This window comes from Zeus faber (genome assembly GCF_960531495.2).
Source record: "Zeus faber genome assembly, chromosome: 21".
In the NCBI taxonomy this organism is placed as follows: domain Eukaryota; kingdom Metazoa; phylum Chordata; class Actinopteri; order Zeiformes; family Zeidae; genus Zeus; species Zeus faber.
In genome coordinates, this window is record NC_137208.1 from 22956524 (window position 1) to 22983236 (window position 26713).

A 26713-nucleotide genomic window follows, 5' to 3' on the forward strand; every position below is an offset into this window, starting at 1 on the left:
GAAAAAGCTTCACCCACATAAATTAACGAAAATATGTACACATCTGACGCAAGCGACACATTTAAATAATAAGCAAAGACGTGGTGCGATCCCGCGCCGCGTGTGGCCTTCGCGGAGATCTTTCACAAGTTCACAAGAGGCAAAAAAAATAAGAATTAAAAAAAATAAAATGAAAACAAAATGGATTGCATAAATTACGAGACAGCAGAGTGGTGGTTGGGGGGTGGCGGAGGTGGGGTGGGAGGGATTCATTAAAGCCGGGAGAAGGAGGAGAGAGATGGAGGGAGTCATTCAGGAAGGACAACTCCATATGCCACGTCGATGATATTCGCGAGGGAATTCTTTGGTTTGGGCAGAGAAACAAGGGCCCGAGAGATCCAGAGTCTGTCTGTCCGTTTACTCATCGTCTCTCAATTCGCTTGTGTTCCTCCTCTCTTCACCTGTGTGGTTGAATACTCCTCCTCCAACCCCACACACACTCTTACATCCATTTCTGTATTTCCCACTCTCACTTCTCTGGAAGGTTCTGGAGAAAGTCCTTTCCCTTTGCACCCCTGCTGCCCCCTCCCCGCCAGTCCTCCGGCCCTCTAGGGGTCAGTAGTCAGTAGGTTATGGTGTCTTAAAAGGTTTTTGGGGGAGCGGGCCGCTCCCTCAGGGCCTCCTGCAGTCTCTGGCGGTAGCTGTCGTAGCGACGGTTGATGGTGTCCAGCTGCTCCTGCTCCTCCTTCTCCAGGATCCGCAGGAAGTTGCGCAGCTCCGGGATGGAAAACGCATCCCACTGGAGGAGAGAGGGACATTTTTCAACTTTAACCCTTTAAAGCAGCACTATGTAACTTTTGGTATTTGGCGGCCCTGTCGTTACGACCTGTTGTAAAACTCGGTCCTGTGTCCGAAAATAATTAATTTTACCGGACAAAGTTGAACCTTATCGGTCACGTTTCAATAACAGTCTATGTTAAAAATGCAGATATGTAATGAACTCCGAGGTTACAGAGCCCCTTGCACAGACCCCAGGGCTTCAGCGAGCACTCAGTCCACGGCTCCCCCGGAGCCATGGGGAGAGAGGGCGCAGGGATCGACCCCTGCCGCCGGTGCAGGAACCAGATGTGCCTGGCCTCGCACCCGCAAGTCAGAGGATAAAACAAACCCTGTGGTGCTATGAAAGTGAGGGCTGGCGTGCGCCAGCCGAAGTGCGTGTGTCGGGCGCACCACTGGCCCGTCTCATCCTTGGTGTCGGGAAGGTTGAGCGGCTATGTTTTGTATGAGCATTATCACCGGACATTTTGACCGGCAAATTTATAATTTATCGTTTCTGTTTTTTTAGATCAGATTTGCCAGGCAAAAAATGAAGGAGGTGCCATTCTCCACAAGTCGTGTACCATCAAAATGATGAGCGGTGTAATGGAATGTAGTTGATCCTTACGGATCCCCCCCACGGTTCAGCTTGCATGTGAAACGCAAATTAATGGCAAAATGTAACCATCATAGTGAAATACGGTTTTACTGCTGTGCTTACTTTTTAAAGCAATAATTGCCTGAATATCGCTGCAGAGTTGTGGTGAAAAGAAGATAGACAAGACAGATGCGTGCTGTGTTTTACGCTGGTTTACCGTATGTTGCACTATGTGGCTGCTACTTTACGACGTGGTGACTGAGTTGGCCCAAAGGGTCCAGCTGCATGTCGCCGCTATGCGCCTGCGTGTCCGCCATATTGGAGCAGTCAAAATCCGCTAGTAAACAAATACAATGTGTATTGAGAGATGCAGACTTCTCTATAAAATCAACTGTGACTAGCTACATTCTAGGACCGATTTTCATGAAATTTGGTTTGTTAGAAATGTGAGAAATTGACCATGATACTGGTTGGCCTATTGGAATTAAATTCTGTTACTTGGGGCGGATCTAATCATATTTTTTTTCCATTCACTTCTGTGTTTAAAGGAAGAAGGTATCATGCGTGTTGCGCACGCAAATAATTTTTCATTCTGCTCTGGACTGTGAGAGAGAGAGCGCAGTAGAGCATCGAGATGAGTGACCTGTATATTCATCATTGTGTCAATATTCTTCTAATACAGATGCCAGCAGATGATAATAAATACACGTCATCTACCCGGTCGTCCTAGTGTCTCCATTCACAATACAGAATGCAGAATGAATCCCACTACACGTGCCTCATATTGCACTTTAATTTAACAATTGAGTATTGAATATTTTCTATATCTTAATTTTATTTATTTATTTTGTTTAAACATTGGACATCTTGAATATTGTTTTTATTTAAGACCGTGGGCAAAAGTTCCTTGCTTTAAGTGTTTTACAGAATAATGGAAAGCAAAGTTATATATGTCTCCCTTTTGTTCTTTTGCTGATCCGAAAAATGATCCGATCTGTAACTCAAAACCGTGAGTTGACACACACACACACACACACACACACACACACACACACACACACACACACACACACACACACACACACACACACACACACACACACAATCACACACACACACACACACACACACACACACACACCAATGCTTTTATGCCACTACGTACGGTCTAAACTCAATTAACAATTCACTGAAAGGGAAGTGAAGGCAAAATATGAAATAAAATTTAAAAAAAAGGTTTGGCCTCTTTTTGAGATTCGATTTACGAGTGACTCGTTCCCGATCCACTAAAATAAATCATCCTTTTGACTACTCTGATTAAATGGTTCTTGTGACGGTTCAATTCACAACTCAGAACCAAACGGACTCCTCTGACTCTTTTCATCCCGACTGAATCGAACGCACGAGGAATAAGAAAATTGAACAAGTGAAAATTAAGTCACTCGTAAGGTGTCAAATCTACAAAAAAGAGCCAAAAAAGAAACTTTTCGTCACTGTACTATACCCACAGTGTAAACTGCACTGCAATTGGCCCTTTCCGGAAAACACAATTTTGTTTCTACCACTGTCTAATTCCCTTATTTTTTTAATGGCACACCCACGCTTCTCACTTCTACACAAACTGAATGAAACAAACAGAGAGTCCAAATATTTAATTAATCTCTTTACAGACTGCCATGGTTAAGAATGTCACTCGTAACACAAAAAGGTAAAAAGCACGAGCCACGGTTGCACTCTTAGACAACTGTGACCCCTGTAAACAGAAATTTGTTGAAATTCACAAAAAAACAAAAACAAAAAAAAAACATAAAACCTCCTCTCTTCTCCCCAGTGTCTGATTTAGGAATTTTTCAACTTAGTTTTAAATTCGGGACAAATTGCACCTAGGTCACTGGCTAACATGAGACACTCACCATAACCTCGCCGGTCTGCTGTTCTCTCAGGACGAAGCTGAGGGTGTCGCTGTTGGGCCCCGCCACCAGACGCAGGAACAGCGGCTGCTCTCCCTCTGCCAGCTTACACACATAGACTGGAACAACACAAAGACACCAGTATTACTACTGTCTGTCTCAGAGCCGTATACACATACACACAACACACACTTCGTAGGTATAATACTTTATGAAGCATAAACAACATGTGTTTGTGTGGATCTGCTAGTGTGCATCTAAAGCAGCAGAGGTTGAAGGAGCTGGCAGAGTGCCAGGCGGCAGGGCGGGGCTAACACTAACAAGCCATTGTAAACCAGGAACAGAGAGAACTAGAAAGAGGCAGGCAGTGTGTGTGTGTGTGTGTGTGTGTGTGTGTGTGTGTGTGTGTGTGTGTGTGTGTGTGAAAGCCAAAGACAGACATTTGATTATTGTTTGATTGATTCAAAAAAAGTTGGAATCCAGGGTAAAAAAAATGACATTTCATTTTTTGCTTGACTTTATTACATTTTATTAAATGTATTAAAGACTGACTCTAATAATACGCTGTCATTGATTCAGCTGTATCTCTACTAATTGTCCACATATAGAATATAACTGAATGTGAAAAATTTAATTTGAAATTTATTTACCCCAAATCATCACTATTTACTGCTCATATATTACTATGACCCTAATAATAAATAGTGTGGACGTGATAACTAAGGCGATAGAGGCTCTAACAGTCAAATTCAGATGATTGGATCAAAATATGGTTCTGCGTCCTTTAAAGAAGCACTGTGGTGAGATTCTCTGGTGTTTACATGGTGAGTAAACGACATTAAATTGCAACAAATTCACTGCAAGCATACGAGGCTGAGCAAGGAGTCCAATCAGAAAAATATTTACTATCTGTTGGGACATTTAATTTACTATGGTGAGAGTGAGCACCAGGTCAGGATAAACCTAGAACACGATCCTTATTTATCACTATTCATTTGACTGATCTTTTTATTTATCAATTTTTATCTGCCAGGAAAACAATTCATTTAAGCTTTATCAATAACAATATAAAATAGCCTATATAATAACAATTATAACAATTGTTAATAAACCTGCTGCGGTCATTGTTAATACATACACATTGCTAATCTTATATTTTATATACTATTATTTTTTGCATTTCATTGAAAATACCGACACTGTTTATTCTTGGCTTGTTTATTACTTTATAACTCGTTTTCCTTAGTTGAGCAGGTAATTACTTATTATAGATTTTTATTTTTTAATGTTTATATTGTGAATTTAGTGTATACCCTCTCACTATGTACTTCATGTTCTCCATTGAGCTGCTGCAATACTTGAATTTGCCCCACAAACGACAAATAAATGACTATCTTACATAAACAGTTTTACGATAACTATAATTCCAGATAACTTCTAGTCCTGCAAAGTCAATTTCAGTATCCATATAAATCCATATAATCGCCCAGCTAGCCGAGTCCCGCCAGATCATGTGCAGTGATGTTTGCATTCGAAGGGAGAAAGCGGGTACTATCGTACCTAATAAAAGATGGTGTCTAGACAGCCGTCGTACACTAATGAAGAGGAATTAAACTGCGACTGAAACACGCTGAAACTATTTACATACCGCCGAGGCCAAACCTCAAAACACTCTTCAGAGAAGACCCAAATACAACAACACCATACGAAAAGCCATACGAACCCCCACCCAAAAAAAACTTGAGCCCTGCTGTTTCCCAGCCTTTTATCTTCCATGGCACACCACTGTCCTGTTAACCACTAAAAATGTCAGAAACACGTAGAACTGTGCTTATTATTATGGCCTAATAGTAGTAATGCAAGATTCACTCATTGGGGCTTCTGTGGTCAATAAGCCTCTTTCTTATAATTGGTGTTGATGCTGAATGCCATAGCCCAGCAACAGCTGTTGCTTGGCTCAGTGTGTGTGTGTGTGTGTGTGTGTGTGTGTGTGTGTTCTGTATTCCTGGCAAAGTGTTGACACTGGGAGAGCACTATGGCATTTAGCAGCGGGGGGATCAGAAACACACACACACACACACACACACACACACACACACACACACACACACACACACACACACACACACACACACACACACACACACACACACACACACACACACACACACACACACACACACACACACACAGGAATGTGATATCATGCTTGGCATGACTGGCAAGAAACGTCGTCTCCGGTGCTGTCGCTTTCGCTGTCTCACAGAGAACGCACCCACACACACACACCACACCCACACACAGAGCAGCAAATTCGCACAGTAGTCGTCTTACCCTGCTCCTCTCTGCGGTAACGTTTGTACAGGGCGTACTTGGCCGGGTTGTCTGCTACTGTGAACTTGTTGAGCAGGGCTCCGATCACCTACAGACAGCAGGGTAAAACACGTTTCAGATTCATGTCAATAAGAAGTTCTAGTTAACTAATATAACTATTATTGATTATTGCAAATTAACTCAAGATCTGACACAAAGCTGATGGGTCTTGTATGCATCATTCAGAAGTGGGTTATTTTGCGATAATGACCGGCAGGCTGTAGATAATCCTGCTTATTACATGGCTATGTTTGAAATAAGGGAATACATCAGGCTTGGGCAATTGGATGAATATACCAGCAACCGGCGATTGGCCCTTGGAGTCGGAAGTCCATAGGCAGTTGTATTTTTGGGCGTTTTTAAATTGAGCAAATTTAGTGACCCGTAAAGCGCAATTCAAAGCGTACGTGAATGGGAACTGGTATTCCACGTCGCCATTTTAGTCGCGTATGGCACTTTTCTCCCCGTCTGGAGAAATCCTCAAAAAGAAGATATAAATCACCGTAAACCCCGCTGCCGCCTCATTCTGAGAAACGGGCTCTCTCGATTTCTTTCTTCCTTTGGTTCGGTTCAGATATTGGAGGAACAACACGGCAATGCTGAGCGCACTCAGGCACACCTGTTACCAGGACTGGGGGGACCGTCCAGGGGAAACCGCAGCCGCTGGCTCCGGCTCTTCCGCCTCCTCATCCGGGGAGCAGAGACCCGGATGGCTCCCTGCCCCCTAATAATCACATGATTTGATCCTTTTATTTTACTCCTCCACTCTTTATCCTTTGTTGTGAGATTTAGGAAAAGAAAAAAAAAAGCCTAATTATGAGATTGTTTTAACCGAACCTCAGATCTCAGGCCAGCAAGACCCAGTGTTCAACCTAGTGTTGTTGACCCAGTGCCTGCATTTGCAAATTTATTATTTTACGTCCTTGGGCTTGCCGGTTGCATCCGGATTAAAACCAAAATAATCCCATACACGGGATTTTGTATTCTTTATTGCAATGAGCTCTTCCATGATGGCCTTTGCTGCAAATCATTATTCCACCCGAGTGGACCCGCATGCACTGCGCATGGCGGCGAAGCTGTGCTTTCAGGGCCGAGCACCCATGCACCGGGTCGAGAACACACGGGGAAAAATGCAGAAGGAGAGGGAGACAGTGGTGCATGGAGAGGCGCATAAGGGCGCCCGCAATCTGATCTGCTCCGCTTCCCGCGTGACCACCGCCCCTTCCCCATGGCGAATATATCGACAATCAGCGACTGCTGGGCTGACCGTGGGCAGTAGGAAAATGTTGACATATCTTCCAATTCTAGAATACATCGACATATTGATTGTAAATGATTTTGTAACATATCCACATTCCTCTCTTCAAGTCTTCAAGATGTCGCCGTGAGCTAGCGTTAGCATGAGCAAGTAGATGGCGTGATGTGAGGAACGTGAACACAGGCAGGGAGAAGCATTGACAGCCTTCATTATTCAAAATAAAACTGACCCCTGTTTGCTGCGATTGACCAATAACAATTGAGTATTCCACAGATCTGTGTAATAAAGTAAGTGAATAGCTAATATTAATACAAATCCCACAGTAATGTCTATAGTGATACAAACTATGCGATGTCATCCAGGCTTATCTCTAAGAATGTATGACGTTGTTCTTGGACTCTGATTACACTATCGTAGCGGCATGCACCCACCCCAGCAGTGGATTTTTAAAATTCCATACGATGACTATTCATTCCTGGAGATTAAATGGAAACCCCCAGCAGCAAATATGTGACTGCATGGCATCAGCGAGGGCCCCGGTGGCGTACGCCCACCTGCTTGACCGTGTTGTTGGAGCTGATGTGCAGGGTGTTGGTGGCCCCCCGCGGGAGGTAGAAGGCCTCTTCCCCGGCCACACCTCCAGCCCCTGCCTGGCCCCCCCGCACCGTCACGGGCCTCCGCAGCTCCATCTGCACCTTGATGAAGCCTGTGTACACGCCACTGGGGCTCTGGGGAGAGGGGGAAAGAGAGAGGGAGACAGAGAAAAAGAGAGAGAGAGAGACAGAGAAAAAAGAGAGAGAGAGAGAGAGAGAGAGAGAGAGAGAGAGATAAAGATATACAATTAAATTATAATAAAGGTGTCTTTTAAAAGAGTTCAATTAAATCAAGTATGATTTCTCAAGACCTTCTAGATGCCACTTTGAAGCAAATTCAAGATCTTGTATGAAGTGGAAAACACAGGCCCACCGTTAAATCATGACAATGCCCTTGTGAAAAGCAAAATGGGATTTTTTTTTTTGTCATTGACCATAGAAAAATAAATTTAAGCCGATTTAATATTTTCAAGACTTTTAAATGGTAAACTCGAATTCAAGACAGATGTGGCTTTTCAAGGGTCAGCATACTTACACAATAATAACATATTATGTTGTATCTTTCTTGTATCGCTGTATTTCTTGTCCATTTTCCATTTCTTGATACTATTGTTATATGTGTGCAATAAGCTAACATGCCCACAAGCAAACAGCTCTGACCCAAGACCCATTTTACCACCACCATGATTATAGATATGCATATATATTTATATATATAGTCCAGTACCTGGTCACCGTGGGAACATTCACGTGTCTGTGCGTTGTGTTAGTAGTGTCCAAACTCCGCAGGACTAATTGATTAAAATGATCTTAGCAAGCTAAACAATTGTCACTACATTGTAATGAACTCCCATGTTCCCCCGCGGGGGGCAGATGGCCTCAGACTGAAGCAGATCGTCTAATCTCATTACTCCATGAGGAATGGGGCGGAGTGTGTGTGTGTGTGTGTGTGTGTGTGTGTGTGTGTGTGTGTGTGTGTGTGTGTGTGTGTGTGTGTGTGTGTGTGTGTGTGTGTGTGTGTGTGTGTGTGTGTGTGTGTGCGCGCATGCATGGGGGTTATTAGCAGACAAGAGGGATTGAACGCAACAAAAAGTCAAAAGCTAACATACACAAATAAACAACACAACGTTTTACTAAATCAGACTCACACACAGATTGAAACATAAATAACCCTGACAAAGAGTGACTTGTGTCGCTGCAGATGAAGTGATAAGGAGACACAATGGAAGGAGAGCAGAGAGCTCCGGAGCAGCAGAGTTTCCGTGAGAAAAAAATGGTGCCAGTCCACGTGTCCTGGAAGATTTCAATGTTCCAGGCAAATGGGAGAAATTCCGGTCAAATACTATCGGTGTTTATGGAGCTTAAAAACAACTGATAAGCAGGCTATTTTGCTTAAACAATATATTCCAAATTAAATAAGTCCCGTCAATAGACTCACGTGCACAACGGTATTCTAAAAATAAATAAATATTACGTGAGCCTAAGTTTGTTGGGGCAACACGTAAACAAAGACTTTCCTTCAGGTTTAGCCCTACATATTCTCAGACAATATAAAACTGAAAAAAAAAATTGCAAACAAACAAAAAATGATGTCAAGCGTTGGGCATGGCAGGGCATCTTTCTATATAGACAAACCTAATTGGCTAGAGGTGAAATGTCGGCCTTAGATCGTTCAAACTGATTGGCTTTTCGTTGCCACTTGCCTAAAGCGTCTATAAATGAACAAATCTGTGGAGGACTATCGAAATTATCAAGCCTATTGTTTTCGACATCAAGGAAATAAATATTGCGATAATTATCATTATCATCATATCGGCCAGCACTAATTCAAATTGCGCTTAAAGTGAACATTATGACTGGGAGGTATAAAAATACGTCGGACTTCAAACGATTTTGCAGGAAAAAAAAAAGGGAATCACCGGATAACGGAAACCCTGGGTAGCAGATGAAATAAGGAACAAAAATAGGTGTGTGTGTGTTAGTTTGACATCATGATGATACCTGTAGTCTGCAACTGGAAGGTTCTGACAAAGAGCTCTGAGCAGAGCTGCCTGAATCTGGTTGCTCAATGGTTATTTGGACAAAACCGAGCTACCTCCAAACCCTAAGTACTGTATATTGAGACAGTAGGTTTGGATTCCTCTGAAATGTCTACAAAGGGTCTCAAAGCCAGATTGGAACATATTGCCTGTCCTCTTTATTTCAAATGTATCACATGTTTTGTAGCTTCAAAAAGCCACTCAGGTCGCCTAATAACTGACATTGGATGAAGGATTTTCCAATCAAAGAATACATCAAGGTATTTTAGCAACTGTACCGTGTACCCTCCAGGTAAGGTCTACAACCGAGAGCCACCAGGGGGCACAAATTCATATTAATTCCAGAAATAACCGAGACGTTTGAGCACATTTGAGTGATCTTAAGCCAAGTTCAAAACAAATGCATGTGGTCTGCAGCTGCTACCCTACACATCCAGTCACATACTGGAATCTAAATGTGGGTTCATTTTAGGTAGCCGAGGCCGAGGTGAGTTGGATAGGTGGTGAATAAGAGAATATTTGGCACAAATAGATGAAGGGCGGCCCCATAACAGTGGCTTGCATCTGCCCAGCATCTAAAACTGTAGGATTAAGATCCTCTTAAATGTTTCTTGTTACACAATACTTGTGTTATGTGGTTTGAACTCAGTTTAAAGGAAAGGCTTTGTTTCCTTGATGCTAAGAAAATGGTTTTGGAAGGCGGAGGATGGGGGTCAAACAATGGCAGGGAATGACTTCATAGCACGTGGACGGAGAAGCAGGCCTGAGGCAGGGAATGTGGTCTGTGCTAAATTCAGCTACAGAGTTCTTATAACCACTGATTCTCTCCGTAGAACGAAAGACCAGCATTACATTTCACTGCATATATGTATGAAAGTATGTATATGTATGTGACGAATAAACCTCTTGAATCTTGAATCTATAATATATTCCAATATCTGCTTCATGATCAATATTCCATGTGGTTCATTATCTTCACTAGACGGCCAATATTTAAGACTTGTGTACCTCAGAATGACAATATTGAATCCAAAATACAACTAAAGGATGATAAACAAGAACACATAATTATGAATTATGAATTACAACCCAGCCTTGATCAGCACTACTACTTGGGTTGAACAGTAATGACTTGGACCATTTGAACACAATGATTGACTTATGATCGATTTTTCTCAATTAGAAGACATCCGATGTGATACTATGTGTCAAAAAAGCTGAAAATTAAATCACATTCTTGAATATCCGGATCTTTGTACATATCAGATTCAACCATTGTGTGTGAATGTGTGTGTGTGTGTGTGTGTGTGTGTGTGTGTGTGTGTGTTTGTCCGCTCACCAGGGTCATTTTGAGGTGGTCCGTGGTCAGGGTGTTGTACTGCTCAATCTTCTGTCTGATCTCCTCCTTGCTGAGCTGTGTCCGCAGCTCTTTCTCCTTCTCCACATCCTGAAGGAGAGAAAATCCGAGAAGGCTAGAAGTGTTAGAATAGGGGGGATTTAAGCGTAAACAGAGCAATTAAAAAAACCAAAAAAACAGGCCAAAGCAAGAAGCATCGATCGGTTCGGCTGACGGGACTGGACGTGGCGCCTCACGGTTCTCCGAGCCCGCCCATCCCTGCCAGAGGGCCCGTCACATGACTTTCTAACGGAGCCTGGGTCCCGTGGTGACAGGCCTGGGCTCAGCGTTTCTACAGGCTGACAGACATGTGCGCTGATCTGCAATACGTTGGTCTCTTAGTCACACGACCAAGTGAAGACGGCCCACCCAAGTAAAAACTATGTGTGGTGTACGAGCCAAAGTACCATAGACGTGTGTTAATTATACATTTAAGCGGAATGTTTACATTCACATTATACGTAGAAATTATATTTACATAGATGACACGGTTTAAAAACTATACTGGTAATGATTACAATAGAGGAAGCCTTTTGTTGTCCTTTTGGTTCTGTTATTCCAAATACAACGTCATTGCACTTTTACCCTTTTTGTCCTCCTGCATAGTCCAAGCTGTGATTTGACCCTTTTTGTCATTCCTGTCATTCCGTACTTCCTGACGTACACATTAGCAGGGTGTAGCTTTAGCCACTTGTGCTAAAAACACACTCCACTCTTCTCTCGTTGGAGCAGCTCTTTGAGTTATCGTTCTACTTTAATGGCCGTGTTTTCGAGGCGGAGCAACATAGTTGTAGTTGCGTGATTTAAGGAATTATTACTTATCTTTGGATTTACTCTTGTTAAAGAACATTTTGTTCTGGACATATTTTGTTACCTGTGCAACTTGGAATAAACACTTTTGTTGTTCTTTTTTTTTATACCAGAGTCATGTGGAAGTATTTCCTAAGAAGAGCCCAAAATACACAAGTAACCAGCCGCTTCAACTACCACCTAAACGACCGTCAGCTCCTACATGTGGGAAACACTGGATAAACATCCTCCACTGCCATCGGTGAATGTCAGGCACCAAGGCGAATAACGTCTGATGTATGGCCAATAAATGGGTGCATCCCTAATCTGAATGGTTAATATTTCACCAATAAGGGTTATTAGCACACAATGCGTTAGTCAATAACAAAATCCACATCTAATCCAACCACAAAAGTGCATTTCAATTTCACTTGGACTTTAAAGAATCCCCCTGTAGTTAATTACACATACACTATATATATGTAACAACTATTTTAATAAAACAAACCCATACATATCATATTGTGGTATACAACGTCTAAGAAATTTCAGGCCTACGACAGAACTATGGACCTCCATTTGACGATTTTTGGCCGTAGTTCGCAGGACTGAGGAGCATATGACTTTTCAAAATGGCCACAGCGTCTATCTGTGTTTGTGTTCTAAACACAAGTGTAGTTTAGGGGTTATATTGGACAGAAACAACAGTCAGCATTCTCTGTGTCCATATCGATGCATGCGTGTTTGTGAGTAAATATAACCTAAGGGTTGAGCGGTTTAGAGTGGTCAGCTGATAGTGAAAGCTCTAGACATGCACACACACACACACACACACACACACACACACACACACACACACACACACACACACACACACACACACACACACACACACACACACACACACACACACACACACACACACACACACACACACACACACACACACACTTTTATGTCATTTCAAAAGTTGACATCCTGCTAGGAAACTTAAAAGCTTAAGAACCCTACACGAATTAACTGAGACAACAGCAGCTTGGAAAGAGATAAAAGCATAAAAACCAATTCTGCAGCTTTTGAAGCCATAATAGCCATAAAAGACAATATACCTGTAAATCACAAGTTTGTCATCTACATTTGTTATTGAGTTGCTATGGGGGGGGGGGGGGGGGGTCGTTAAGTTGTATAAGTAGATGCAAGATGAGGGATATGAAAGACACAAGATGAAAGGTTTACAAAAGACAAACCAAGCGGACTATGGCTGATCTGAATGGGGTGCACCAAGTGTGCGCGTGTCTGTGTGTTTCAGCAAAATGTCTGTTTTAAATCCCACAATGTGGTGTGTGCTTACATGGGCATGGCTCAGCTGACCTTCCTGGTTTTACTAAAATAACAGCCACACACACACACACACACACACACACACACACACACACACACACACACACACACACACACACACACACACACACACACACACACACACACACACACACACACACACACACACACACACACACACACACGAGTGCAGAGTCCAGGGAAGACTTGCAGGCACATACACAACCTTATATGGAAAACACACACCAAATGAGGGAGAGACAAGGTGCCAACGCAACGTGCACGCGCGCACACACACACACACACACACACACACACACACACACATTGAGACAAGTATTTTAACAGAGATATTCAGACAGATGCACTCCTCTGTCCACTGTGCCAAGTTTACAGCTTAAAGGCAGGGCAGGAATACTTGGCTAGTGTGTCTGTGTGAGTGAGTGGGTGTGCTTGCTTGTACATTTTTACTAATGCTTGCTTTAACATAAACATAAAACAGACCACCATTGGGCACGTTGCTATGCTCAGCATCTACACAGGATCCTCAGAATAACCAGGTACAAATTAACGTAAGTTGCGTATTTTGTAGTTTATATCCAGTTCATTCCTTTACTCCTCTGGCCCTTATTTCTAGAGTGTGTCTTAAAAAACAGGCTTTGAAAAAAACAAAAAAAACAAAAAACATTTTGAAACAAAGGCTTTACAAGCCTCTGTCGAGCCCTCCGGTTTTTAACAGTGTTGGCAATTTTTATTATTGTGTGTGTGGTTTCCATGGAAAAGCTAGGCGTGTTGTGTGTTCCTGACAGCGGAGGCGGGTTTTCTGCATCCGCCACAGTGAACGTACAACCACAGCTCTAACAAAGGTGTATTATTTTTAAACCGCTTCTCTAAAAGCCCAAAGGACTACGTAAGTCTGAGTTGTCTTGTGCAACAGAGACCGACACTGAGTCATCGGGATTAAAGAGGACAAATTATGAAATACTCACTTTTTCAGTGCTTGTGCACATACATTTAGGTCACTGAAGGGCCTACTAACACACAAACTGTGAAATACACAACCCGGTCATTATTTTGTGGGCTTCCTATTTCAGAAAACATGTGATTCAACAAGCCGTTCAGATTTGCCTCCCCTTCATACGTGAAGCGGGGGCTCATTGGAATTAGATCCGCCCCCCAGTAACTCCACCCACAGCTTGAGAAATACCGCCGGACCCGCTAGCATTATTGTTGGCAGCACAGACCAGCACAAATGTTTTAAAAGAAAGCGCAATGAACAAAACTACAGAGAAGGGAAATGTAAGTATTTAAAAAAAGAATTGCGGTAAGTCTTTCTTTTGCCGTTTAGCACTAGCCAACGCTAGCTGAGGTATAACTGTCAACATCCTGTTTTTCGGAGATTTTTCCATATTTTACCCTTCTCTCTCGCTTAAATATTTTCCCGAAAATCTCCCGTATTTTTAACCTTTCAAAATGGCTGCGCAATCAGAGCGGTCTCCGCACTGCGATTGGCTGCATGTTTCTCCAAACAAAACCATTTGAATGTTAAATTTTATATATATATATATATATATATATATATATATATATATATATATATATAAACTAAATTAAAAAAATATAAATATATATTTTTTTCCCCTCTGTTTCCTAATTTAATAAAACAAAAAAGCCCCGTGCGTAACGGTGTGCTATAGAGAGCCCACAACCCAAGTCATGAACAGTTCCGGAGTGATGAGTGGGAAGCAGCAGCTCATTTAGATTTAAAGTGACACAAACAGAAACAGACCGTCAGGAACAGGAGGGGTTTAGAGGCATGTTCAAACGGCTAGAATGCATAATCTGGGTGGTATTTTCAGCAAGAAAACTCCAAAGACATGTCTTGGTCACCTTAGAGACCTATTTTAACTTTAATAGTATGTTACATAAATGGGACCTTAAGCAAAAATGGTCTTTAGTCCGTGAAGAAAACTCCAGAGCAAATCTCTCTCTAACACACACACACACACACACACACACACACACACACACTTCTGCTAAAGTTACTGGATGGTGTTAAGAGTGCCTTCCCGTATGTGTGTGTGTGTGTGTGTGTGTGTGTGTGTGTGTGTGTGTGTGTGTGTGTGTGTGTGTGTGTGTGTGTGTGTGTGTGTGTGTTAGCTGGTTAACCAGCTGGCATCCCATATTGAATCAACGGTAAATAGCAGTCTGCAGGTCATGTAAGTCACAGGCAGCGGCTGGGAAGTGACAGGTAATGAGATTATCTACAATCCTCCGACAGGAGGGTGGAGAGACATGGAAAGAGAGAGAGAGAAAGATAAGAGTGTTAACAGGCACAACTTCAGAAATGTCTGATTTGAGACTGTAATAAGTATGTGCCACCACCCCAAAAAAAAAATAAACAGCTTCCTTAACACTAGTTTGTGTCTCTTGCATCGCTGTGAGTGTATATCCATGTGTGATTGTACATGACCTGTTGGATGAAGTGACTTGCTCCGCTGCAGATGAGAAGCTGATGATTGATCCAAGTGGATCAGTTTGCTTTACCAACACCTGTTCCCACTACAATTTACACAGTTTGCAGTTTGCCAAATAACAGTCTGTGTAAGATGACTGGCAAGGAGTTTGTTGGTAGCTGGCCATCCTCTCCACTCCAGGGAATAATTGAATGGAGGGAAATTATGTGTGCTGTATATTGCATCAACACAAATGAGTGAGAAACTAGCTAGAAGCTAGGAGATATAACAATATAATATCAATATTATGGTATGAGACATTCTGGATAACTAAAATACAGTGGTACAATGACTAACTTTATTTGCCTCTCCATCTGCATTGGTCATTATATCCACATTACTACTGGAGGTTTCTCAAATATGTACTATGTGAAAGCTATAAACCCAGCTCGCACACTCTTAAATATACAGTAGATTACATTTTATGAGATACCAAAAGTAAACCATGAAAATATCACCGCACTATCAATATTGAAGTCTTGATATATATGTCACCCGGTTTTAGTGAGACCCACAAACTATATATGCAGGTGTATCTTCAGGTAGCTGGGTGTAACATTGAATTAAGTCATTTCAGACACTTAGAATCGGTGTATTTCAGTCAAACCAACTGTACATTCCAGTTACAGCAGCAAAACCTTCTCTAGAAATAAGAAGCACGAGTAGAAGTAGAGAACTTTTGTCGGATGTTGTGTGGGTGGACAGGAGTGAAGGTTTGTGTGTGTGTGTGTGTGGGGGGGGGGGGTGTATGGCAGGACAGGAGATTGCACGTGACCAAATCCAAACATAAACAGGAGAAGGGAGGCAGACCAGAACCCAGCGGGTCAAGACAATGAGGTCATCGTCCCGTTGAAGGCCCCACCATTGCTAAGGTGGGCGCGCCGGGTGATAAGACAGTGAAAGTGTGTCGGCATTATTCAACACAACCTTGCTCTCCACTTTAAGAGTTTGAAAGACACTTCCAGACAATTTCACGTCCTGCGTTTCGACAAATTATTTCTCAGAGGACAAAGCGGAGATGTGGTCTGTCATGAAACATTTTGCTAATTATCAACACCAAGGCACCCTGCGCTAAACGCTAAAGGGATTCTCTCCAAGGCTACTTGTCTATTTTACATCAATGAAACTACTGAAACTGAGTTTCCCCTCAGTGTTGATTATTTTCTTTATTTTCACAGTGAGTCTTTAACCAAACACTGCTTTTACAAGAGCTTGAAATGTGATTGCTTATTTGCTAATGAGGTATGGTGGTAAAAGTAGTATCCATTTATTTCAGTAGGGGGCACCGTAGAGAAACATGAAATAGCTGAAAAAGGACAATAAGTGTCAGTAGAGGAGTAGACGGGAAGGTGGGGAAGTGTCTGCCTCAAAGACAAGCCTGTTTCCTCTCAGTATATCCTCAACTGGAACAGAGAGAGAGAGATTAAAGACGGAGTGCAGACAAAGGCAGACGGACCCACAGACTTGCAGCCTTTTACCGTGGCCACCTGCAGCATTGCAAGCTTTGTTTAGCCCCTGTGTGCTTCCATTGTAAACAGATGACATCAGAGTGTGTGTGTGTGTGTGTGTGTGTGTGTGTGTGTGTGTGTGTGTGTGTGTGTGTGTGTGTGTGTGTGCATTCGTGCGTTTTTAGCAGCTTGGATGGGGGCAGACAAAACACAAAACTCCATCATGTGTATGTTTAAAACAACAGAAAGGTGTCCTTGCCACCTGGGCAATATATGGTGTTTGAAGGCCACATGGTGCCATGATGACAGTTTTGGGGTTCTCTTTAATTTATTCAAAGAAATCTAAAAGTCACATATTGCAGCGAGCTCACAATAAACATGCAATGAGGGTTGAGACATGCATTAAGATCTCATTTGTACTAAACAAAATATTTTCACATAATGTACTGGAAACTAGTGTATCACAAGGTTGCCCAACCCTCTTTAGGCAACCTGGATCCCATATAAACGCTTTCTTATTACCCCCCCCATTTCTCTCTCTATTTATTTTTGTTGTTTATTGTTTCCTTCACAATCAAGTTTCTGCTGTTGTGACATGACTTGCCGAAAATAAAGTCTCTCTCTCTCTCTCTCTCTCTCTCTCTCTCTCTCTCTCTCTCTCTCTCTCTCTCTCTCTCTCTCTCTCTCTCTCTCTCTCTCTCTCTCTCTCTCTCTCTCTCTCTCTCTCTCTCTCTCTCTCTCTCTCTCTCTCTCTCTCTCTCTCTCTCTCTCTCTCTCTAAGCAGCCGCACCTTTTCCTCCCAGCATTGTTGTCCCTCGCACCTCGAGAGGACATTTTTTTTCTATGGATCAATGGACAGAGAGACCTACACCATCAGTCTGCCACCTTGCCTCAGCACAGTGAGTTTCCCTGTTGATGGATAAACGGAAACCATGTATTCTTCATTGGATTTTAGTCCAAATCCATTTAGTGACCGCAGTTCTGACCGCAACTCTGCATTCTTTTACACCTGCGCAAACTTCCAGTGGTTAGCTGGCCCTTGCCCATTCAATTTAAATGATACACACAGGATTGTAAGGTTTTGGCGTGTTGTGGGGTTGGCCAGTGGGAATTCAGCGCAGGAACATTCTTGCACTGCATCAGTTTGACCGCCTGCCCCGTAGCGGGTTTCTGTAGAGGCAACTATTTACAGAAACACACACTTTACAAGTGTCAGTTATGCTAGCTTCTGCTGATTGCGAGCTTGCCTGCAGTTTCCAAGCCATAAGCACCAGTACCGACTGCGACACACACACACACACACACCATTGGGCGACTCCGGACCTATAATCACAAACAAGCGTTCTTTGGAACTCGAGGAGGCTCTGACCAGTCAGTCGGCCATGGTCCACTTGCCGTAAACGGCGCACAGGCAACCCCAAAAGAGGCCTGGATGCGGATCAGAGCCGACAGGAATAGAGTCGAGTTGGAGTAAACAAAAGCAAAGCAGAACAGAGTGGTGTACAGATCAGCGCAGGACAGTAATAGGCACAAAGTGTTTTTACTGGCACTGTTTGGAAGCCTATGTTTACAAACAAACAAAAATGTCTAAGTCTCCATAGTTTACACGTTTCTTATTGGATGCTGAATCATGGTGAGTATATGCATTCTGAAAACGAAAGTTCTAGCTCTTTTACTCTGACTGAACCACATCTGTACAGCCTCCTGGCATCAAACTTCTCCAAGCTCATTCCCTGAAGACTTTTTCTAATCAGGTCCTTCACTGTGTCCACATTCAGGGACCCTTTGACCTAATCCTCTTCTGTGCTGAGAATCTCCTTTCACACACAGCAGAGGACATGGGGGAGGACGAGCATAATGTCCACAAGATGTAGGATGTTACGACGACATGATAATGCACATTATCATGTTTTGATTCAGAGTGTCCACAGAGAAGACTGGTCCTTGGTCAACGTGTTTGCGAGAGAGAGAGGGGCAAGGAGGGGCTGAGCGAGGTGCGCGCAGCTCTACAATAAACTTTTTACCATTTTAAATAGTTAAAAAATAGAAAATCAAAATGCGGCAGCCAATGTTGATATTGTGGCGGGCCACAATATAAATCAATGTATGGGAACCACTGCGAGAGCCTCAGCTCTCCCATCACACACACACACACACACACACACACACACACACACACACACACACACACACACACACACACACACACACACACACACACACACACACACACACACACACACACACACACACACACACACACTCTCTTGCTCCCTCTTAGTGTTTCACATGATTTCCAAAAATAAAAATAAACTATTGACATATTTGCAAGTCGCGATGGTGTCCCTAGTTATAAAATTAAGTAGCACTGACTCCAAAAATGCGACAAAATGGTCGCAGTCTGGAGCCTGAAAAAGATAGAAAATATTTGGTGGGGGGCAGTGACTGTTCTGTGTGTGGATAGGATATTTAACTTCTGTCTCATTGCTGTCTTTTTGCTTTTCTATTTCAAGGCCGCCTGCTGTGCAACAGTCTAAGCTAACTGGACCGCAGAGACAGCGAGGGCGAAGCTTGTGACAGCTGACATGGACCAAATGGGCCAGATAGGCCAGTGGGGGTGGTATTTGGGGGTCTATAGTGCTAAAGACTTGACCCTGCTGGAGTGGAACCGCAGTACCATCTGCGTGTTGTACCGGCTGGCATGGCAAAGCGTGGCCGGGCACAGCTTTGGCCCAGTCTCTGAGAAGGGCCACCCAGCGACCGGTGTTGTTTGTTTTTGGAGTGGGGGCCCACCCAGGGAACTGGGCTCGAAGGGGACTGTAACACTGTAACATTACCACAGACCAGGAAGGAAGAGGAGAAGAAAGGAAGAGAGATAAAGGGAGAGAGTAAAAGGAGGACAGCGAGAAAACCAGGAGAACTTCCAAAGAGAAAACAGGAAGAAGAAAGAGTAGAATAAAAAGACAGACCTGAGTTTAAAATGAAAGTTCAGAGTTTGTCTATATTTCAATAAAAGGCCTTTCGGCTTGCTTATTTGTTTAAAACAAAATAACATTTCAAGCCAAAATGCGCTGTTTCTGCCGTTTCTTTCTCATTAATATTTAATCATTCGTTAAATTTATTATTTTTCCCAGTAGCATAAATAAGCTAACGTTATATTTTGGCACACCAACTAATCAATTGCTTCATTTATACTACTTGTTTACTTTCAATAAAAAACTGACCTTTGAATCTCCCTAACACACATACACTACAATACACCGAGGACAGCTTTGGTTAGTAATTGTATATTAAGGCCGCACCTAGTTTAGTCCTCACAGCATATGGCGACACTTTCAAAGAATGTATATTTGACGTAAGCACAGGAAGCATTGGGTAATAGTGGCCATGTTGTGTGTGTGTGTGTGTGTGTGTGTGTGTGTGTGTGTGTGTGTGTGTAACTGTGTGTTGCGAGTAAGAATTGGGGGTGGGTTGGGTGGTGTCGAGGATATGAAAATCAGTGTTCTGATATTTGTGTGAAAAAAAAAGAGAAGCCTGTGTGTGTTCATACAGACCGAGAGCCAACAATAACCTGGGCTTCCTCTGGAGAGTTTCATTTCCCAGTCCCTTAGAAACCAGTAACACACACACACAGCAAATTTAAAAGCGGCCCGATAGCCCTTGATAAACAATAGCTCGACGGTGGTAGAGTGTGTGGTGTGAAACACAGAGTACTTCTCTTCAGGTCCAACTATGGAGCAGGATATAACACAGTGCTCAGTGGGAGAGTACGATTCTACCAGTAACTTGAGGCTACAGGCTGGAACAAGCCCAACCTCTACGCTGCTGAAACCTCTATGTTCCCCTCATTTCAGATCCTGCAGACGGTGTTTACCAAGACTGCTTGGTTGGCCGGCAAATTTCAGGTCACACAGTCAAGGGCGATATAATATGCCGCTGTGTTCTACACAGGACAGGAAACACTTTCTGCAAACCAATTTGGGCATTATAAATCAATAATATAAGAAAACACTTTATTAAATATGTACCATCGACACACTCCACCTGTTTGAGTATGCTGCTGGCCTGTTGCACACATTGTAAACATTGTCTATCATTTGTTTATTGCAGATCCCAGATGTCAATAATTTTCCTAAATTTGGCTTTACTTTTTACTGTTAATTCTGTACATACTCACTTCAAATTCCTTGCATGTGTAAGAACACCTTTTTTTTTTGGCTTTAATTTATCAGACACATTTTCACACAACTCTCAAAGCGAAAAAGCTAAATAAATTAATGAAATATTTACGAATGGTTTGATTTGCGGGAACAGGCTTGTTTTGGTATCATGATGAATAATGAAACATGCACCGCATCTCACTCCCTAAATGAGTCAGAAGGTGAAGCAACATCGAAGCAGCCGTGATCAGCTCCATGGAGGAATGCAGTGCTGAATTAGCCAGCACATTTCACTCCTGAAGGAGAAAGAAAATCAACTGACCATAGAACTAATTACTTCAACTGAAGCCAACCTATCACTTAATAATCCTGTATCTGTTCAGGAAAATGTAGACAAACCAAAGGTCTCATAAATGAATATGTAACATAGTTGGGATCGGGCTATGGTCGGTGTGGGACAGTCGTCAGTCCCACAGTAGACAGACACGGTGAGGATGTGAAAAACAGTGAGCTGAAAAGCAGGCGTGTCTTTCGGGCCCTGATAATGGGAAACACTAGACATGCTCTGTGCTTGGATTTTATTGGTAGACCAAACCTGGGAGCGGACCCATGCAATGTACCGCTTTGTTTTCGTATTTTCGCCAGTTAGCATCTTTAGCCAAACGTCACCTGGTTGCACATGGAATTGTGTCCTTTGTAAGGACTTTAAAGACAAAATAAAGAGAAGAGAGGGAGAGAAAAAGAAAACAACATGAACAGAAAAAACTGTTTTGTCTTCCTTCCCATGCATACTGATAATCACAGTTCAAGGTGTGTGTGTGTGTGTGTGTGTGTGTATGTGCCTGCGAGCACATGCACAACCCCGATGATGATGTCACCCTTGTCATATCAACCCACTCACGTCTACAGCTACAGTGGAAAATCCCTTCCAAGTTCTCTCTCTCCAGATGGAGTTGACAGCCAGAAATAAACCTCCAAAACAACTGCACATGCACACACACCTTTCCATATTTACCTGAACGTTCAGTGTTTGAGTCACAGGAGTAACATTGGCTTCAGAATTTTAACCACTACAAGGCGACACATCTCGCTGCAGCACCATTTGAAAGACAGACTCTAGTAATGACAGGTATTTAGTGTGCACGCGTTTGAAGCTATAACCTGTGATTACGAGCAGCTGCACAGTTAAGATTTTTACAGTGGGATGAACTGGGGGGGGGGGGGGGGGTTGTATTTAATACCTCGGTTGGCACGGTGCATTTGAGTGAGGTGCACGCCCATGCTTTTATTGTCATCCATTGTGAAATAGAACGACAGGAAAGCTTGGCCCTTTTCAATTGCAAAACGCAAGGAAATGTCATCCTTACGGTCAACATCCAACGGCAGAATCAAAAGATGTGTTCATCAACATTTGTGTTCATCTTTTGAAAGAACATAACATGAATACTATTACAGAATTGGTTAGTCGGAGTTATTATTATTATTATTATTATTATTATTATTATTATTATTATTATTATTTGAGCAGATTGTGATTCCACAATCATGTTTCCATTGAAATTGAAGAGCACTTGTAAACTAATGTAAGAAACTTTGACAAATAAACCGGAAATTAGCTAGGTTTCCATTATTTCAGGTGAGAAACTTAGAAAAGACAACAAAATGACAATTAATAATAATCTTAATAATAATTATCTATATAACAGTTCAGATCAGTAAAACGTCATGTTTGTGACAGCCCTAGATTGGTGAAATGGTAAGGGGCTTAAAACAGAACTCTGGGCTCCAGGGCCGGTGGGACCGGTGATAATAGTCCTTGGCAGATGAGAGGGGCTCTGAAACAGCTGCCAGATGGACTTCTAACTAATGCAGTTATGCAGGCTGGTATGTGAGAAGAGTTTACTGAGCAGAACCCATCTCTCTGCCCGCACCAGCCCTCCACACCAATGGAATGAATTGGCCTGGAAAAAGATGAAACATAGTACTTCCAAGTACCATAAGCGAGCTCCTTGTAATCCATCATCGTTGACTTAACAAGAACTTAGCTTGACCTATCGAATAAAAAAAATGTAATTAAAAAATATAAAAAAAAAAAAAAAGGGGTATAGACAGCATCAAAATGTTCTATCACAGTGGTTCTCAATGTGGCGTCCTCAGCAAAATGATTAAGAGTTCCACCGTTTCATTTGGAGACCAGGGCTGAGTCAGAAAATGTAAAATAATGACTGTCTGGATCACAGTTTCACCGTTACAACCCTAACTAAAGGAGAGAGAGGTGTAGACGTTTAAACTAAATAATTTCTAACAATACAGTAAAAATCAGCAGTTATATTTCTACATTTAGAAGCCTCCTCAATGTTGTGTTGTGCTTACTGTATGTAGCATTGACGCATTTTCAAAGAATGACTTGACCTCAGAATGGTAGTTTTACGAAGAGCAATCAGAGGTAGAACGTGTGCACTTTTATCGAGCCCTGTGATGCTTCAAGTGGCTGATCTCACCCACAGAAAGGTGGGAGAGGTGGGAGGTTTGGGAGGAGGGCGGGCTCCCAAACCACTTGACCACCTGTTGCGTGCATGGGAGAATCTGGATTCAGGGCCTGAAGGCTGGTTCTGTTCCGTGCTATGACGCCAGCAGAGTGCAATTCTACCGGAGCGGCGACAATAAAACCTATTAGCCAGAACTGCAGAAACACTGGCATATGTGCTCTCTCATTCACTCTCTCTCTCTCCATTATCAGGCCTTGTGGTGGACCACAGCCAGTGCATGAAAATTAGGGATGCAAGGGATCACAAAACTAATGGTTCGGATCGTATCACAGCTTTGAGTCACAGACCGGATCATTTTTTCGGATCAGGAAATTAAAAAAATAAATAAATAAATAAATGGGGAGACAAACATAACTTAGATTTTTTTATTTTTTCTGTAAAACACTTGGAGCAAGGAATCTTTGCCCATGGTCTTAAACTAAAAGAACATTCACAATATCCAATGTTTAAATAACATCCTAAAATATATCGCCCCCATCACAGAGAGGGGATGGGGGCGCAATTTGTGCGCCCGTCTCCCTCTCCGATGGTACTGACAATGCGTGTGTCAGCGATGCGCGAGCCATTTATGTGGTGTTTGCGAACCAGAGCAATGTGTTTTTATTTAATTTTACGTCTCCTTATGGAACGACACAAGTAACAGCGGCAGTAAAACTGTATTTCACTACGATTACATTTTGCAATTGATCCGCGGTTCACTCGTATGCTGAACCGTGGGGGAGGGGCGATGCATATGGATCACGGATCAACTACGTTCTGTTACTACGTTCCACTAACGTACATATAGTATACACCTGCTCATACACACTCACCCCCTATCCTCTCCTTCACAAACGGCTCACATCCTCCATGACGCACGGGATTGACTTCAAAGGCGGATTTATGACGTTAGGTCCTTTGCAGCCTGTGTGTTTGCATTAAAAGCACTCGTGTCTTCTGTTTGAAGAGGCATCAAAAAGGCCTCACGGCGCAAGGCCATTAAGCTGAAAGATGAACTGAAACTGAACAGGGGACAGAAAAAAGGGGACAACTTGAAAGAGATGGAAAGAAGTTGTGTGCAAAAACAAACTTAGGAAGCCCTGCGCCAATCACTACTGACAAGCTCGTAGCAAAAATTAACATTGAGTTCCGGGCATGTTTTTATGCGCTGACAAACAATATTGTCAACGTCGTCAAACATTGTTCTGACTATGTAAAGGAGTTGACAGACCTACAAACTGCGCAAATTGACAACTTGTTTGAGCATGCACTTTTAAAAGGAGCATATCCGCATTCAAATTGAGTTTTAGTCGACACACACAAAAGGACATTAGCACAGACAGAAGAACGAGCTAGCCATGCATAAACAGGTGTATAAAGGTCACACACACGCACACACACACACACACGTGCGCTTTGGACTGTTGAGCCTGGAAGTTGGAAGGGAACTTGGATTAGTCAAGGAGCGACTTGGAAACATGACATTGGACTTGTGTTTCGGTAATTGTACAGCAGCACTCTACTCCCACACTGCCGGAAGATTTCTCTGGTTCCACGAAAACCACTCTGTTAATAGGTGGTTTATTGCCCTTCTGTATTAAATAGATATTGAGGGATAGGCTAGACAAGAGGGACAGAATGGAGAAATTAGCTTCTTTTAGTGACAAAGGTTGGTTGGTGGACATGCATTGAGAAACTCTTGTCCACGAAAGGAAAAACTGCAGCACTGCAGTTTTATGAAGTACAGTGGTACTTTGACTTATGAGTTTAATTCGTTCCGTGACAGAGCTCGTAATTCAATCTGCTCGTATAGCAAATCAATTTTCCCCATTGAAATATATTGAAATGCCATTAATGCGTTCCAGCCCCCAAAAAAACACCCCAATTTTTTTTGTTACGTGTGTTTAAATAAGAAAAATGTATTTTTAAATAACAAATATTGTATAAAAACATAATAAAACAAAATAAAAGAGAATGTGTAGATCATTTTTGCCTTCTCGCAGATGATACCCTCCGTCAAGCTATCTCCTGCGAGCTGCTTCTCCGTCAACCACACCAACAGTAGATTCTCCATCTTTTCATGGACAGCTGTCCGCAGCTTGGACATTATTTTAACGCCCTTGGCTGGCGTAATACCCTTTATCGTCTCCTTCTGCTTTAGTATGGTACATATCGTAGAAGTACTACGCTCGTACTGCCTCGCCAATTCCATCAAACGCAAACCTCGCTCATGTTTTTCTATTATTTTGCGCTTTAAGTCAAGGGACATCATCCACTTCTTCTTCTTCTCAGCACTTACTTTTTTCGGACCCATGGTTCGGAATTTTTTTTGGGCAAAATTACTACACAAAAAGCACAAATCGCGAGCACAAAAGAGATACTTCCACGCTCAGGAAACCATGTGAAGTGAACGAGTGAGACGGGGGATGCTGGCAGCATTCGCTCGCCATGCCTACCAGCGGCAGTGCACCTGAAGCTCGCTCCTCGTAACTCAAATTTTTGCTCGCAAATTTTTGCTCGCAATACAAAAAAATCGATGGAACAACGGCTCGTAACTCGGAAAACTCGTATGTTAGTGCGCTCGTAACTCAAGGTACCACTGTATTCGAATCAGTTCATTGATATAGCCCATAACCATAGTCAAAGGGATTGGCAGGCTCTCATTCAAACCCCTCATCTAGCCCAGGGAAGAAACGCCGAAGAAAGGATCCTCTTTCTAGGACATCCGTGAATGCAATAGGTGCTGGGTGCGCAATAAATACATACATAATGAAAGGTATGTAACAAGAGACAGCAGCCAGATGCATAATGGATAAGGGGCATGTGCATAATGGAGGAGTGGAGAGTCATTCACAAGAGCAAAAATCAAGTCCTCTTAATGTATTGTACAGCATCAAAGTCAGGCCAGGTCGCCTGGCCCGAGAGTATACATGAGCTTTTTAACCGGCCAGGTCCCATTAGGTCCCAGA

The 26713-nt window shown here is 42.7% G+C and overlaps 1 protein-coding gene across 1 annotated transcript in view; it reads right to left on the bottom strand.

The window, feature by feature from the left end:
• Window positions 1-228: 228 nt before the first annotated feature.
• The window catches only part of rassf3 (Ras association domain family member 3), a gene marked incomplete at its 5' end in the record, with an annotated part of 31437 nt that continues 4952 nt past the window's right edge, over window positions 229-26713 (bottom strand). The window contains 5 exons of the mRNA XM_080022515.1: window positions 229-778; window positions 3307-3422; window positions 5638-5725; window positions 7489-7662; window positions 10906-11013. Coding sequence (XP_079878641.1) covers window positions 620-778; window positions 3307-3422; window positions 5638-5725; window positions 7489-7662; window positions 10906-11013 — 645 coding nt within the window. The 3' untranslated portion in view covers window positions 229-619. The remainder of the gene's footprint in view (window positions 779-3306; window positions 3423-5637; window positions 5726-7488; window positions 7663-10905; window positions 11014-26713) is intronic.